We start from the raw sequence: 15,959 nt of genomic DNA, 5'->3' as shown, positions 1-15,959 counted from the left end.
CTAGATTTACTTCACTGAATCTTTCCAAGAAAGATCATACCTGATGCCCTAGAATATATTCTAGGGAACTGAAAGGGGAGTTTCTGAACCAGCTATCTAATGTTCAGTAAGGAAAGAGCTGTTGGACCATCCTTTATCTTTCATTTGAGTAGCCAGCCTATGATTCTTCAAGGGAAGGGAGCACCTCTTTTTTTCTTCTGCTACTTAATTTGACAGGCTCAGTCTCCACAAAATGAAGAACAAAGAACAAATTTAGTTGGCATTTAACTTTATTGCAAGATAAAATAAATAGATACCTTAGAAAATGCATTGAGAGGGGCATGCAGATTTTTGCATTCCATCATGATTTCAGCTTTATATAAATTTCAGAAATCACATCTACTTTAAGTTCAAGAAAATACCACTGCAGCACAGCACTTACTCAGTATTGTAGTTACGCAGACAAATGCTCTGATAGAACAGGGTGTATAGAAGGTCCTATGCAATGGCAAAGCTTGTTACAGTAATCTCAGGAGTAATTCTGGTTTGAGTACCTCTTGCACCCCTCCTGGAATGCGGTACTAGAGACTAGTTGAGGGTAAGTGCAAGAAATGTATATATCAAGACTGACACACAGTGCTTAAATTTTTAGGTATTAGGAAGTCCTGTACTGCTGCAGTCCCAAACCACAGTAAATTTAGGAAAAATTACAAAGAATATAAATCTAATCAAAGTAGAATTACTTTAAGTTATAAAACTGTTCCTTTAAATAATAACTTCAAAGGCAAATGTTTGAGGCTTTTGGCAACGCTCTCGAGATAGTCTTTATTCTATGGCTGCAGCAAGAAAACATGTAAGAAAATGGCAAGTTAGACTCCATTGAGAGAGGGAACTATTTTTTTTTACAAAAAGCTAATATATTCAGCCATATACTTCAGTTTACAAAGTAATGGTTTGTGTACACTGCTCCTGAGCAGATGCAGCAGTACAGTTTTAACAAAATTTGCTGACTGCTTTCCTAAAGAATGACTGACACAGCTTTCAAAATTCTTAACGGGCATTAATCAAAATGCTAAGATTACTGTAACGGAGGCACTAATACCTCTCTAAACAATTTCAAGCACACCACATGATTTGGCACTGTATAGGGCACTGTAATATGGCATGAACATGCTGCAGTATCTTGGATAGCTGTGTAGAGTGTTTGCAGCAGAAATCAATCACATGGAATTAACCAGGAAGAACACGTAGTTAGAAATGGAAGAGGAAATAATAACTGCTCGCTGGCCCTGTCTAAGACCCACTAAGAACTGTAAGTTAGATACAAAACAAGAGTGACACCACCTTGTGTCCGCTTCAGGTTAAGCTGGCTTGTGCATTCTAGTGACTTCCTTAACAAGCAGGGCCTCCTGGGACCTATTAGTTCTACAACCACCCCCTTCCATTCCTGTAACTTTTCCCCTTTGATTATCAAATATTCTGCCACAGTGTGTACTCTCCCCAGGAGACTAATATAAAATCACCTTCCCTTGAAAAGATTAAATGCAATGAATTTTAAAATCCAATTTTGCCTCTTGTCATGGAGTAGCCGAGTTTGGCTTCATTGTTGATGAAGGACATCAATCCCAGGTAGGTTTCGATCAGAAGAGGACGCTCCAGCACCAGCACACCGTTAGCCCTTCCTGGCAACGGACACTCCTTATGGGCCTTCTTCACAGCTTGAATTAGCTGGGTTTTAAAATTTTCCAACTGAAAGAAAAAAAGACAAACAAAACACCAAGATGTTTTTCCATTGTTTTAAAAAGCATTATGCTTTCACAGGCAAAGAGCTGCTGATGTTGAAGTGTAAAGCACTAACACTACAGCTGTAGTGGTCATGGATCTTGCATGTCATAATCTTTACCTTCTGACATTTAATATGGAGAATGGGGAAACACAGCTTGCAGCTCTAAGTTCTGTCTTTGATTTAGCTGCTTCTGTTTGATTTACCTGCTGTGTCTTTTCAAAATAATCTAAGTAGTATCCAGCCTACGATACCAAGAAGCCATCTAGAATGGAAGAGGTGATTCCCTTACTAGACAAAGGGATGTGATCTTCTCATCAGCATCTGCCATGGGATGTTCGGTGAAGGTGGCGTACGGGACGCTTGTCGACCACGGGTTCCATCGGCTGATGAAGGAGGCACGGCTTTGCTTGTCCCACTGAATACGAACCCCAATACCTTCTCGCCTGAGGTTGAAGACAGCAGAATTGATACAGTAAGAATTTTTTACTCTTTGCAGTGAGTTTCATTAGCGGCATACCTTCTGAAAGAGTCCTACTTAAAACTGGCAGCTAAACTGTACGGTAATACGCTTTTTCTCTAGGAAAGTGATAAAATAATTAAACATCTAAATAATTCTATCCCTGCAACACGTAAGGATACGTTCTTATAAGCTGAGTGCAAAAAGGTTATGCTGATGAGACATCTCGGACACAAAGGCTAAACCGTACTGTCTGTAGTAACCTACACTTAAGTATGACCTGACCTTTACACCTGGCTTTTTAATAATGCTACAGTACTGCTACTGCTTACTGCGTTACGAAACGGCAGTGAACTTCTCCCAAATCTACCAGTCTTGTCCTTGAGCAACTCGCTTTTAATGCAACTAGTAAGTGTCCAAGCAAGACCACAGCTACTCTGATCTTCCAATGAAGCTTCAGTAACTGTAAACGCAGTAAATGAGTTAACACCAGCAAAAGGAAGAATCCTCAAAACGTGTCCAATGGTTAAAACTAAAGGCTGTCAGCTCAAGCTACTTAGGGTAACACTACAATATTACTCCATCAACTTACTTGTTCAGAGATTTAGGTGGGAACTCAAACTCTCCTACAGAGATGGTATCAACTGCATTGAGTGAAATCCTCGTCACGTGCTGGCACTGCAGGCTGATGAAGTCGTATTTACAGATCAGAAGGGACCGATCTGTGATGAGAACGAGACGCTCCTTCTCGTTGTTCCAGTGATCAATTCTGGTAAGGTAACAAGATCAAGCTTTAGCAGGCATCTTGGCTGGCTAGAAACATTGTACAGCCTGATGGGACGGAAGAGCTGCTAAGGAGAACAAACTGAAGTTTTAGGCCAGATTTTCCATTGTAGCCTTTGCTTGGAATCATCGAGTCTGGTAAGAGGTTGAATGTCCCAGCACAGAAATGGAACAACATCAGAAAACATTAAGAACATCAGAGCAGGCCAGAAGATACTGAGGAAGAGCTCTAGCGCTATCTCATGCTGCCTGAGCCCAAGTGCTACAACTGCTACAATTCAGGGACCCAGTGCTAATTGGGGCAGGTGAGTTTCCAACAGCTCTCCAGGAAGTGAAGGGTTCGATGCTGTGCCCTTAGCCCGCTGCCACGTTTACTAAATGAATAACTGCAGTTGTGCATGTCCAGGGGAGAAAAAGTCTTTTATAACTGCTATGTTTGTGGTGTGACTTAACGTACTAATCTGTAAGAGCATCTGTACACCCACAACTGCTCAGTTTCTTCACGTTTAACATCAGATCTTACCTTTCCCTGCGTGTTTTGCCACACTACCTTCTTGAACCACCACAGCTGTGCCACAATCTCATCCTCAGGGCGTCTAAAGCTGGTCCTACTTTCACTCTAAGGGCGATGAATTCAGCATTCAAACTTGAAACCTACTAGAGCTTATTTTTACCGCTTTCACTGTCTTGCAAAAATTAATAAACGTTGTTTCACCGGGAATGGAAACATAAAGCTGATGAGACCACAATCATTCTCGTAGTGTAACGGTAATTACAAACAGGGGTTGGACACAGCCTTTCTAGGTGACAGGGCGCGTTCCCTGCCGCCCTGAGGTGTGCCGGGGGGGAAGGCCTGGAGCTGGCCCCGCTGCCTGCAGGTGGGGCTGGGAGACTGGGGCCGGGGGCTTGGAAATCGGGGCCGGGGGCTCAGAGATGGGGGCTTGGTGTTGTCTGCGGACAGCTGCAGCTCCTGCTTGGCCCCCAGCCCCTCACACTACGTTCTTCCCCGTTCAGCCCCGCTCACCGGCGAGGGGCAGGACCCACCTTTAGCCCGTCCCAGACCCCCCCAGCCCCCCTTACCCCCCCCCCAGCCCCCCTTACTCCGCCAGCAGCCACACGCTCTGCACCTCCCCGTCCTCGGCGGGCGTCAGCACGGCGCGGATCTCGCCGACCGCCTGCTCGACGGCTCCGGGCTGCGGGGAGAGGAACGGGACGGGGGCGGTGAGGTGAGGGGGGACCGGGGGGGGACCGGGGGGGGGACCGAGCCGGGCCCTACCCGGAACACGAAGAAGTCCCGCAGGCGGCCGCGGCGGGTGGCGTTGCGCACGGGCAGCGGCCGCAGGCTCTGCCGGGCGGGGGGGCCGCGGGGGGACAGCGGCACCGGGGCCGCCACCCCCAGCACGGCCGCGGGGCCGCAGCCCCCCGGGGGGCCGCCCGCCGCATCGCCCAGCGGCAACATGGCGGCGGCGCGGGAGGGGCGGGGCCGGGGCGAGGGGGCGGGGCTTGGGGTAACTCGGGAGGGGGCGGGGCTTGGGTGCTGGGTTGGGGTCGGGGTTAGGGTTAGGGTCGGGGTTAGGGTTAGATTTAGGGTCAGGGGTTAGATTTAGGGTCAGGGGTTAGATTTAGGGTTAGGGGTTAGATTTAGGGTTAGGGGTTAGATTTAGGGTCAGGGTTAGGGTTAGATTTAGGGTTAGGGGTTAGATTTAGGGTCAGGGTTAGGGTTAGATTTAGGGTCAGGGTTAGGGTTAGATTTAGATTTAGGGTTAGATTTAGGGTTAGGGGTTAGATTTAGGGTTAGGGCTAGATTTAGATTTAGGATTAGGGGTTAAATTTGGGGTTAGGGGTTAGATTTAGGGTTGGGGTTAGGGTTAGATTTAGGGTTAGGTTTAGGGTTAGATTTAGGGTTAGGGTTAGGGTTAGATTTAGGGCTAGATTTAGATTTAGGATTGGGGTTAAATTTGGGGTTAGGGGTTAGATTTAGGGTTGGGGTTAGGGTTAGATTTAGGGTTAGGTTTAGGGTTAGATTTAGGGCCAGGGGTTAGATTTAGGGTTAGATTTAGATTTAGGGTCAGGGTTAGATTTAGGGTCAGGGTTAGGGTTAGATTTAGGGTTAGGGTTAGGGGTTAGACTTAGGGTTAGGGCTAGATTTAGGATTAGGGGTTAACTTTGGGGTTAGGGGTTAGATTTAGGGTTGGGGTTAGGGTTAGATTTAAGGTTAGGGTTAGATTTAGGGTTAGGTTTAGATTTAGGGTCAGGGGTTCGATTTAGGGTTAGAGTTAGCTTGGTTAGGGTTTTGTTTCAGGTTAGGGTTTGGGTTAGAAGAGTTAGGGTTTGGGTTAAATTTAGGGTTAATGTTTGGCTTAGGTTTACATTTAGGGTTAGGTTTCAGGTTAGGTTTAGGGTTAGGGTTCAGCTTCAGGTCTGGGTTTGGGTTCAGGTTTTGCTTTTGGTTTTCGTGTATGTTTATGTTTGGGTTAGGGTTTGGGTTTGGGGTGGCTGCACTGGCGATGGTTTCACAGCCACCGAGCGGGGCTTGTTCCGATCCAGGGCCTTGTCTGCTGCTGGTGCTGAGGACACACGGGGCAGGGGCGCAGCGCGCAGCCGTGACCCCGCTAACCAGAGGCACAGCAAGGGACGGCCACGAGCTGCAGCCCTCCGGCCCCTGCCGTGCTCAGTGCGCTCGACAGCAAAGGTTCAATTATGCTGGGGAACGACTGGCAAGTTAACGTTTGGATTTCTCCAGTCTCCGTCTTTATTGCAGATATTACCAGCACTATTTTTAGAGCCCTGCTGTATCCCTGACTGCTTGCCAGGGCTGCTTTCCCCGAAGCCAGGAGATGACATCTTCGGCAGGCGGTTGTGCTGGGAATGGTACGGAATTGAAACCGTACTGACCTGCCTCCGCAGACGGCGCTGGGCTGCAGACACCCACCTCTCACGTGTGCTTCCTGAGCTCTCTGCTGTCCCGTCTGCAACCCTCGCTCCCACGGGCACAGGGAGACGGCAAACCTCGCCTAAAAAGGGGCTTAGGAGGGCACCGCCGGGCTGGCTTACAGCGGTGAGACCATGGCCATTGAAACTACCAAAACCTCTCACCGAAATAAAGTATTTATTAATAAAGCCTTCTTAAAGGATATTATCACAGCTCTCTTCCCTGCATGTGTTTATCATAACTCGGGTTCCCTGCTGGCAGCCCGACGTGGCGCTGTGCTGCTCGGGTAGGGTGCTGCGGGTCCCGTCCTTTTCAGCGCTGCTCGGAGCAGAACTGAGGTGTACCTGGTGCTTCCTCTGCTTGTTTGCGAGGGGAAGGACGTGGGCTTGTGCAAGGGTAATTGTGACCCTCAGAACAACTCTCCCTTGGCGAGAAAACTGGTGGGATCCCCGGGTGGGAAGAGAACCGCACCGCAGCGCTGCCGCCCCGCTGCTCCTCGCCTCCCGTGGTGTCAGCCACCCCGAGTCCATCCGTCCTGGAAGGACAGAGCCTGCCAGCTCTCCAGGCCTCGCTGCGTCTGCAAAGAGCGGTGGTAACTCCACTGATGCTCCTGGTAAGTTTTTGGGGTGGAGATGTTCGGAGGAGAGCGGGGCGGGGCTGGGGAGAGGGACCCCGGCTGCGAGCCACCTGGGCTTGGGCAGGTCTGGGTCATCTTGCAGTCACCCAGCTGCAGTAAAATCCGTGTCCTCTCCTCTTTTTGTGCTTCCCCCCTCAGAGCAGAGAGCTGGGGAGGAGCAGGCAGGTAGCTGTTTAATCCTGCTCCCCAGCTCCCTCTGCCCAGTGCAGTGCCCCCGAGGCACTGCTCCTTCAGCGCCCTTCCAGCGCTGCGCCTTCCCTGAGAGCCCTGCACGCAGAGCGCGACTTCCTCGGGAAGAGAGCAGGTTTTGCTTTCTGTTAGAGCGTGCGGGAAGAGTAAATCTTCGCAGGATGCCTTAGATTGGCTGCAAAGGGCTTCGGGACGGTGTGGATGGAAGTTGCCCTCGGTAGTGCACAAGGGCTGTCGGGGAAACAAACCCACAGCGCTCGTGCTGCGGTTCCACAGGGTTCCCCCTCCTCTGGTGGGGCTGGACGCAGCTGGTGGGAGGGATTTGTGGCTGTCAGCGAGACAAGAAAGGAGAGCATGTGAGCGAGAGGAGCTGGACCTGGGAAAGCAGGAGGGAAGTTTGGCTGCTCGGTGGAAACGCCGGGGAGCTGCTGGCTCCGTCTTGGCGGGGAGCAAGGAGGGAAGGAAGGATGGCCGCGGCCCCGCAGGTGGGCTGAGCGAGCTCGCCGCCTGCTGCTGGGGCAGCCCTCGGGGTTTTGGTGCCTGGGGGACGCCGCGGGGAGCACCCCGCCTCGCCCCATCCCCTGCTGGGTGCCGGCTGCGCGCTGCCCGGCCGCGTGGCCGCAGAGCAGCAAAACCCCCATGGGGCTTCGCTGCTGGACGGGACCCAGCCCCCGCGAGCCCCCGGGGCTTTGCCCCTTGCCGGGAAGCAGGCGCCAGAAGGAAAAGTCGCCGCCGCGCTCCTCGCCACTAGCACACGGGTGCGAGGAGCCAGGTTTGGTCCTGGCAGCAGCCCAGCGGCGATCTGCGTCGTGAGCACTTCCCACGGACGGGGGATCCGTGCTGAGCCCGGCCCGACGGGAGGAAGCCTCCAGGAGTGATAAACCTTCCCCGGTTGTGGAAACCAGCAGAGATCCCCCTGTGCCCCAGCGAGGCCGGGGGAAGCTGTTGCCCGTCGAGGAACGAGGACCTGCTCGTGTGCTCCAGGTGCCCCGGAGGTTTCCGAGCTCCCACTGGCGGCACCTGGGGAGCAGAGAGGAGCTGGTGCCATGGATGCGCTCGCCCTGTCCCTCATCCTCGCGCTGCGAATATCCTCGCTTGCTTCTGGGACCAAGCTCCAGCCCTACATGTGAGTAGATCCCAAGGGGCTTTGTAGGGCAGGGGACTGCAAAGCGGAGGCTAAATGCAAGATTTTAAAATCAAGGGTGAAGGGAGGTGCAGGGAGGGGTTTTTTTTGGAAAGGGGGTTATTCTGTGGTTCTTTATCTGGTACCAAATGTATGTAAGGGTAAAAAGAAACTTAGACGGTCCCTGCCTGTAGAAGGTAATTCGCTGTCTTTGACTGAAGCGTTGCTATTGTGTGAGCACAAGAGGCGATTATTGTGCAAATAGTTTGACCTTTCCTCACAGAGCTGCTGGTTTTATTGCACTTTGTGTCTCCTCAGTGCCTGTTTCTTTCCCCCCCCTTTTCCCGTTACTCTAGGAGCACGTAGTCCTTTCTTTGTAATTGAATTTTACAGTTACAGTTGGGTGTTAATCATTTAGCTTCCTTGGAAAACTTCCTCGCGAGCTTGGTCCCCTGCCAGCAGATGATCTCTGGATGCAGGGGGTTGCTCTCATTCCTTTGGTAAACGTTGCATGGTGCTGTCACAGCAAGCTGCCCCCCCCAAGGTTTTGGACATTTGGGTTCAGCAAAGGGGGAGCAGGGTCCCTTTCAGCAGCTTTGGCACAGTTGCTTTTTCCCCCCATGTCAGGGATTTTGTGCCTCTGCTTTGACAAGCACTTTTAGGATTCTTGGACGAGGCACTGGAGATGAGATGTGTGCCAAAGTGTCAGAGAAAAGAAAACGCCAGCGGCTGGAAGTGCTGCCCCTTCCCATAGGCACCGCTGACGATGCCTGTGGCACACAGACCCGCTCTCTGGGGACACAAAAACCTCCTTCACTGTGACAAATTACACCAAACGCTGTTGCTGTGCTTCTTTCAGCCCCGGTTTTGGAGGTGCAGAGGGCTCGGGGGCGAGGCGTGTAGGTACCAGCAAAGGGCGCCCGGGGAGGGCAGCGCCGTGCGGAGCCGCCCCAGCCACGCGTGGGCTGAGCGGGGAGGCTGCAGAGCCCTGCCAAGGGGGAACGTGCCGGGGTCCCAGCGGCATTTCTGGGCTTGCTGCAGCGGTGTCACCGCCTGTCCCGGGGCAGTGAGATGCCAGCTGTGAACTCCAGTCTCCACCATATCCAAATTACTTGGTTTAACCTTTTATTTTTGTGGAAACACGCAGTCCCTTGGGGGGAATCCGAAGGAACAGAAGCACACCCAGGTAACGAATGGCCCGTAACATTAATCCAGGAACAAATATTTCCTTCTTTGTCCTTAGTTAAAACTACTGACTCCTATTTGCAGAGGAAGAGCTAGGATTAGGAAAGAAATACAGCACAAACGCTGCTTTCCTGCTGCCTTTTCTCTGTCTCAGCTCCCACCTGTGAAACACCAGGTTGTGCTGTGCCCTTGGCAGCTCTCCAGCGTGTCCCAGCTCCGTGCCCCGAACAAAAACGCACCCGCTGGGCTCACTGCCTCCCCTGGGGGAGAGCTGGCTGCCCGCTGCACGCCCGACCTGGGAGGGGGACGACGTCGGTGCCAGGCGCTCTGCCCGGCAGCTTTCAGTGTCTGCTGTGATTTACCCACAGCAGACACCACACGTGGCCGGGGACGTTCCCGCTGTCCCCGGGGATGGCGTGGGGCGGCGGAGCCGGCGCTGCCACGGCCGCAGCCCCACGCCGCTGTCTCTCTGTGCCAGGCCACACGTCTGCGCGGAGCCGGAGCTGGCGCTGGTGGGGCGGCGGGAGCCCTGCGCCCGGGCGCGCGCCCGCACCGTCAGGGTGTGGAGGCAGGACTGCGCGGGACGGCGCTGGTGCACGGGCTACGAGCGCAGGTAGGTGCTCCGCCGTCGCGGCCTCGTGCCGTAGTGTCGTGCCGCTCGGTTTTGTACCACCAAGGAACTTGTGCCGTAGCGTCGTGCCGCTCGGTGATAACGCCGCCGAGGGACTCGCGCGGAGAGGTGCCTTGTCGCGGAGTTCTGTTGTGGTTCACTGTTCCCAGTCCGCTGATGTACGGCGTCTGTTTCATGCAATCGTGCCGTGTTAATGAAACGATTCCGTGGCGTCACGTGTATAAATCCTGCACTTTTACTGGGGAGGGCTGCCGTCGTGCCGGTGCTCACCGCGCTTTGCCGTGCTGGTGCCACGGGGTGGGCGGCGCGGCTGCGTTTATCCGTGCCAGAGAGGAGCCCGTTGGGCAGCCACTGCAGGGCTCCACAAAGCCGTGCTTCAGCCCCCCACAGCCAGCTGCTCCTAGCTAAAAACTGAGCAGCAAATTGCTGCGGTTGTTCAGGTAATTGGGGTTTCGTTTCTGAGCTGGGAGGCAAGGAGGGGCTGCAGGGGGAGGGCTGTGCATGTGCCATCGCCTTTCCGTCCCCCCGCGGCACCCAAACGGCCGTGTCCCCCATCTCCCCCCCTGCACTCCACCTGCTTTCCTGGCCTCATTAAGCAGCTACAAGCCTTTACAATATCACAGTAATGATTCCAAAGAAGCGTCTTGGACTAGAGACAGCTTTTAAGTCTCGAATTCAGGAATTCTTCCTAACCTGTAATTGCTGGTAATTACCTCGGTGATGATATCTGTGCAGCAGGAGTGAGGGAGCAAACAGAGTCCAGCTTTTGGCCATGTTTAAGAGAGGACTTTGAAATGAGAGGTGCCTCGTCTGCTGCCACTTCAAAGGCTGGGAGCTCTTCAGTCCCAGCTGTCCCTTTAGTCCTTTAGTGTGCGTTTTTGACACTGTAAATCAAGGAGCTGAAAGCAAAAACCTTCTGTTGTGCTTCATTATAAATACCAGGGCAGCCCCGTGCTAAAACTCGGTTCCTGCCAGAACCGGGGAGGTGAAGCCTGGAGGTGCTGCAAGGCAGAGCGAGGTTCGGCCCGTGGAGTTTTAAAAGCTAGCAGAATAAAAGGAACTGCAGCCAAACTGCCCCAGGCGAGGTTTTGCCCCCTGTCCCTCCACTCCGAATGGCTCTGGGGAGCTCCTGGGCCGTGCTTTTGGGGGCTCCTGGCAAAGTGCTGCTTCTGCTGCCGGTTGTGCAGCCTTCCCCAGCGAGGTGACAGCAGGCGGTGACTTTCCTTAGCCGCCAGTAACCGAATGTGGGGGGTGACGGCGCTGTCCCTGGGGGCTGGAAGTGGATTTCCCAGCAGCAGGACACAGCAGGAGCTTTTAAGCCTGGGTTCCATTAGTTCTGGCTCATTCAACTTTGTCTGTGCCAGGGACTCCTGAAAACACAAAGGAAAAGAGAAACGTCGAAGATACTTTATCTGCTCTGTGGTTCTTTCCAGCCCACAGCATCCAGATACCCGCAGGCAGCCGGGGTTGTCAAAATATTTGCAGTTCCTTGAGAACCCCCGGGGGTGAACGTGTCAGGTGGAGCTCACCAAGGCCGTGGAGGTGAGGTCGTTCGGGTGCTGCCGGGGGCAGAAAGCAGCCCAGGGCTCGTCCTGAGCTCTGCGACCTCACCGGGTCGCGTTAGACCTGAAAGGGTGAGAAAATTCCCTTCCTGCACACCGGATAACCCAGTTCCTTGTCCCACGAGGGACAGGACAAAGAGGACCCAGTAGGAGCTTCGTGTTACCACGAGGGCACTCATTTTTGTTTCTCATATTCCTTATTTCTGACAAAGACTGGTTTTAGAGAGCCTGTGGTTTATCGTGTTTTTCTCCTGGAAGACAAGTGAAGAATATTTTTTCTTTCAGCCCTCTTGACCTAAATCTACTAGTGTTCTCGTAGGCAGCAATGGCAGAGCTGGGGAACATGTTCCTTTACCCACTTTCTCCTGATGTAAATAGGAAACAAGGGAATTATTGAGGATACAAAAACGCAGTGGTCAGTATTGCTGTTCTTTCTCCAGACTCTTGCAACGCCGTTTCCTCATCATTTCTCAGCTTATGCAGGGCAGGTGAAAGAGGCTGCTGGCTGCCGTGCAGTTCTTCTGGATCCCATTTTCCCCGATCCCACCAGCTCTGCCCCAGCCCCGAGAGCTCTCTTGTCCCTTTTGGCACTCGGTGCCACGGCGCTAACAGCCCCTCGCTGTGCCGGGAGCTGGCTCCTGCTGCCGAGGGCATCCGCATGGACCCGGTCCTGGTGCTGAGCTGCTCTGCTGCCCCGGTGACTGCGAATTGCTTTCTCAGCTGCTTCTGGAACATGAGCATTTCCTTCGTAATTTGTCGACAGCTTGTACAAAAATTGGTATCTGCTTTCATTTTCCTCAGCTGTGCTTCCATATGCTGGTTGGCACAGAAGGGGAGCCGAAGGTTTCCTTCGCGGGAATCGATGGTTCACCGTTGTTTTGCTGTGTTTGTAGCAACATTCAGACAAAACCAAACAACGAGAATGAGTTAGGATAAATATTTTCGGTGGACATGTACAGCACATCTGCTGTGCCAAATATTTGTTGTTGTTTGTCTGATTTGCTTTGGTGGAGCAGTTTTCATGTTCTGCCAAAGAAGCTTTTTAAAATTCAGCTTCAAAAGTTTTATCTCTGTTTCGATTTTCACATACACACAACAGCAGAATTCCGGGGCGGGGGGGGGGGAAAGTGTCGCTTTTATTTATTTATGTTCCAGATCAATCCCTGCTTTCCTGCCCCAGTCAGAGCTACGACCTCTGTTGCCTGCAGCCCCCTGTTCTGCAGGAATTAATGCTGTCTGGGCCGTGTCTGTTCTGTTTCAGGACCGTGTACTACACGGGCTACAGGCAGGTGTACCAGCTGCAGTACCAGACGGCGTACAAGTGCTGCCCGGGGTGGTCCCAGCTCGCAGGCGATGCCGGCTGCCTGTACCGTAAGTACCAGCGGCTCTGCTGCGGCTCTCGGTGCCGTCAGCAGTGTCCTTTTGGCTGAGGATGCTCATTTCAAGTCCCCTGCCTCCAGGAAGTGCTGCAACAATGTCTTTAAAAGGAACTTTTTGTTGTTGTTTGTTTGTGTTTTTTTTTACTTTTTGTGTATTTGAGTTGTGTGTCAGATTTTCCTCTGGCTCCCCAGCAAGCCCCGTGTTTGCTTTCCGTTTCTGCAGAATTTCCCCCTTGCAGCATGACAGGGTTTTCAGAGGTGCGTTCATTTATCCAGCTGCCAAACGCTATTAAACATTTAAAGCCCAAAGTGGTGATTTAAGTGGTGCCGTTGGCAGAAGCTCTGGAAAGCTACGATCCAAGTCCTGAGTGGACTTTTCGCTATCCAGCCCCGTAATTGCTGCCTGTGTGACCGCGTGGCGAGGGCTCCTCTGCCCCCGGTTGCTCTCGCTCAGCGTTTCGAGAGGCTTGTGTGCCAGGTCCCGTTTCTGCTGCTTTTAAGACTGACAGAGCTTGAAAGCCTCCTGCCAGAGGCTGGAGGTCCCTGCACTCCTTCCCCTCCGTCTGCCTGCTGCTTTAGCCGAAAGGTGAGCGTTCAGGCCCGGGGGGCCAGCACGGGTGCCGCAGCATCAGCCTCGGAGCAGGAAGCGAGCTGCCAGCGTGGGTGAAAGGATGGCATGAATAAGATTTGAGGCAAAGACACAGAACTCAGGACTTTGGGATTCTGTTGGCTTTTCTGCTCTGCAGCGTTTGCTCTGGTGTAATTCTCTGCAAAGCAGGCGCGGAAGCATTTACCTCCCAGCTGTGCGGGGAAGCTGCCGTGTGTATTCAGATTTGCATGAGTCAGGCTATGGATATGCAAATATTCGTATATGTGACGATTCTGTGTTGCTGTTGTTGAAGACAGAGGCAGCATTATCCTCGTGGGCCGTATCCCTGCCTCCCACTGGGGCTGCAGGGCTTGGTGGGTGAGAGGGGGGCAGCGCTGCTCCCGCCTCCCTGCAGCACTGCAGCTGCCTCCAGCTGGGCAATATTTAACTCCAGACTTCGCTCTTGAGAAGTTGAAAGCCAAACAAAATCTTCCTCTGAATCAGACCAAGGTTTGTCTAGGTGTACGTGTAGACAGACGTCACTGTCAAGGCAGAATCTCATGCGTTCCCTGGCGCAGAACAGAGCTCTGCGAGTCGGGGTCAGGCTCTGGAGGTGCTCTCCAGCTCACACCACAGACGAGCAGCTTTCGTTTCAAGTAATAGGCAGGGAAACCAGCAAAGCACTTGGGATCCGTCCTGCCTTGCCATCAGGGGGATGAAAGCTAGCAGTTTCTAGCCCCATTGTAGAAGTGGTTTTGATTGTAATTGACCTGCAATATAGGAAAATGGCTCCTGTGCTGGCTGCCCTTCGTTCTGCAGGCGGGCTGCCTGCACCTTCCTCGCACTTTGATGCTTGAAGAAAAAGTTAAAAAAAAAAAAAAAAGTGTCTAGCAAGCCAGTCTTCGTTCTTCCTGTTGGAAAGCCCGTAACCCAGCCCCGCTGTGCCGAAGGGAGCGCTGCGGTGCCCAGCGACGTGCCGTCAGCGAGCAGATAACAACCTCAGGTGAACCCCGAACGGTGGCTGCGTAGCGGTTTTCCTGCAGGGGAAGCGAGGGATCCCAGCAGGAAGGAAGCAGGGAAAAGGCAGTAAAGCTGCTCGGAGCAGGCTCCTGCGAACAGGAGCCAGGGGAGCTCCAGCACACGTGGGGATTAAATCCCGGGACTCTCCGTACCCATTTCATACTGCTGGTGCGACAGGCGAGCCTAAGTTCCCCGGACAAAAGCAGGGGCATTCATGCACCTCAGGTGCAATATGTGCCGTAGGGAGCTCGTCTCTGTGGCCCTCTGCACAGCCTGGGGCTCCTCCAGAGGCTGCCCAGGGTGGGAAGCTCCTGCAGCGTCGCCCTGCATCACCTCCCGAGTTGCGCGCTTCCAGACAGCCCGACGCACCGGGGCTGGGCTGGGGCGAACGGCCCCGGCCGAGCCTCACTGGGAATCCGTGGTTGTGCCCCGGGTCCTGCCTGGCTCCTGGGGCTGGGATCCGCTGCCGTGATCCACAGCCCGTCCTGGGGATCTGGTTTCTGTGCCAGCAGATCTCCCGTCCGAGGGGCTCGGCGCTGGCGGGGGCGTGATGGATTTTCCTGCTGGTGGCCGGGCCTCGGTGCGAGCACGGGGACATCTTCCTCTGGGCCCGAAGAGAGCGTAGGAAGGGCTGGCTGAGGAAATGAGTCAGTAAAGATCGGTGAAGTGCTGAGGCAGGGAAACACAACCAGGGTGTTATTCGCGTTAGCGGATTTTCGGTGCTGTGAGCAGCAGCCACAGGCCCGCCTGCGCTCGCTGTTGTAGCAAAGGGCGGCGAGGTTGTGCCAAATTTTGTCAGCGGGATTTGTGGCCTTTCCTACACGCCTCCAGAGATCACTGGTGGTGCTCCAGCAGCACGGCGGTGGGAATCACTGCTGACAATGCAATTGCAGCGGTCGGATGCCGTGAGGTGGAACCATTCCAGCGAATATATCTTATCCCCGGTTGTGCTGTGAGCCTTGCAAGACTGCCGTGATGGGCTGAGCAGTGCCAGCAAATGGGCACCGTGGAGCCAGGCTGGGATTCACTGCCTGAAGTCTCATTTTTCGGCGATTAAGGTGAAGGAGTCAGGGAAAACTAAAGAGCCTTGATGTGCGGTTTGATCACTTCATTATTTCTAGTAGCGATGAGGCAAGAAAGAAGGAAAGAAAACTTAGGATTGTGCTTCTTGCAGACGTGGAGTGGAGAGTGAGCTAAAAAGCTGCGGTGCTTCAGGAGGTTTTGGAGCACAGCTGGATGCGGGAAGAGCCAATGACAGGCTCATTGCTGTGAGTGCTCTCTGCCTTGCCGTGTAGGAGGAAACACCCTGGGAAGCGTGAGTGATACCAGGCACGGCACAGCGCAGCGGGGCAGGGGCTGGTGGTGGTTTCCCAGCTTGCAGTGAACTGCACCAGCCGGGCAGCCTGTTTGGTATGGGGTCACCTCGGTACCTGGGGCTGCACGGCTATGAAAAGTGGCTAAAGCATTAGGTCAGGAGATAACTGGCTTTCTGAAGCGACATTTCGTCACTGTCTCATTAGTTCGGGTAGGTGAGTGTGTGGACTTCAATGCTGCCTTTGTATTAGTAAATAATCTTTTTTGGAGGAGGAGGGATTTGAAAAATCATCAGGTTCTTAAAAAAGCCAAGACCGAGGCTTAAGTATTTTATCTGTAATGCAGCCAAGGTGCAGAGCCCGGGCAGTTCAGGTGTCGGCGGGAAGGGGACTC

General features: G+C 53.3%; 2 protein-coding genes across 5 annotated transcripts in view; one reads left to right on the top strand and one right to left on the bottom strand.

Annotated features, from left to right (window-relative positions):
• Positions 1–251: 251 nt before the first annotated feature.
• On the bottom strand, positions 252–4,487 carry TPRG1L (tumor protein p63 regulated 1 like). Its single transcript, XM_066982314.1, has 5 exons — positions 4,282–4,487; positions 4,107–4,198; positions 2,815–2,991; positions 2,055–2,208; positions 252–1,728 (listed from the first exon to the last, which is right to left on the bottom strand). Exons 1-5 carry the CDS (start codon positions 4,462–4,464, stop codon positions 1,534–1,536), a joined length of 801 nt encoding a protein of 266 aa, XP_066838415.1. The 5' UTR covers positions 4,465–4,487; the 3' UTR covers positions 252–1,533.
• Positions 4,488–7,018: 2,531 nt separating this feature from the next.
• MEGF6 (multiple EGF like domains 6) overlaps positions 7,019–15,959 on the top strand; it is a 78,837-nt gene continuing 69,896 nt past the window's right edge. The window contains exons 1-3 of one of the 4 annotated variants that reach the window (XM_066982014.1): positions 7,019–7,889; positions 9,550–9,684; positions 12,526–12,635. In XM_066982014.1, coding sequence (XP_066838115.1) covers positions 7,810–7,889; positions 9,550–9,684; positions 12,526–12,635 — 325 coding nt within the window. In that variant the 5' untranslated portion in view covers positions 7,019–7,809. The remainder of the gene's footprint in view (positions 7,890–9,549; positions 9,685–12,525; positions 12,636–15,959) is intronic. The other 3 variants (XM_066982015.1, XM_048067476.2, XM_066982016.1) reach the window with 3 other exon arrangements.

This window comes from Anser cygnoides, chromosome 23, assembly GCF_040182565.1.
Source record: "Anser cygnoides isolate HZ-2024a breed goose chromosome 23, Taihu_goose_T2T_genome, whole genome shotgun sequence".
NCBI classification, from domain to species: domain Eukaryota; kingdom Metazoa; phylum Chordata; class Aves; order Anseriformes; family Anatidae; genus Anser; species Anser cygnoides.
Note: the sequence above shows the minus strand (reverse complement) of the source record. Positions and strands in the feature narration are given on the sequence as shown.

Bases quoted from the DNA above. Each gene is read 5' to 3' on its own strand.
- TPRG1L (XM_066982314.1), bottom strand. From the start codon at position 4,464: ATGTTGCCGCTGGGCGATGCGGCGGGCGGCCCCCCGGGGGGCTGCGGC. The intron at 2,209-2,814 runs GTAAGTTGATGG...CTTCAACCTCAG, and splicing joins CCACCTAAATCTCTGAACAA to GCGAGAAGGTATTGGGGTTC. The intron at 1,729-2,054 runs GTAAGGGAATCA...TTTTTCTTTCAG, and splicing joins AGATCACATCCCTTTGTCTA to TTGGAAAATTTTAAAACCCA.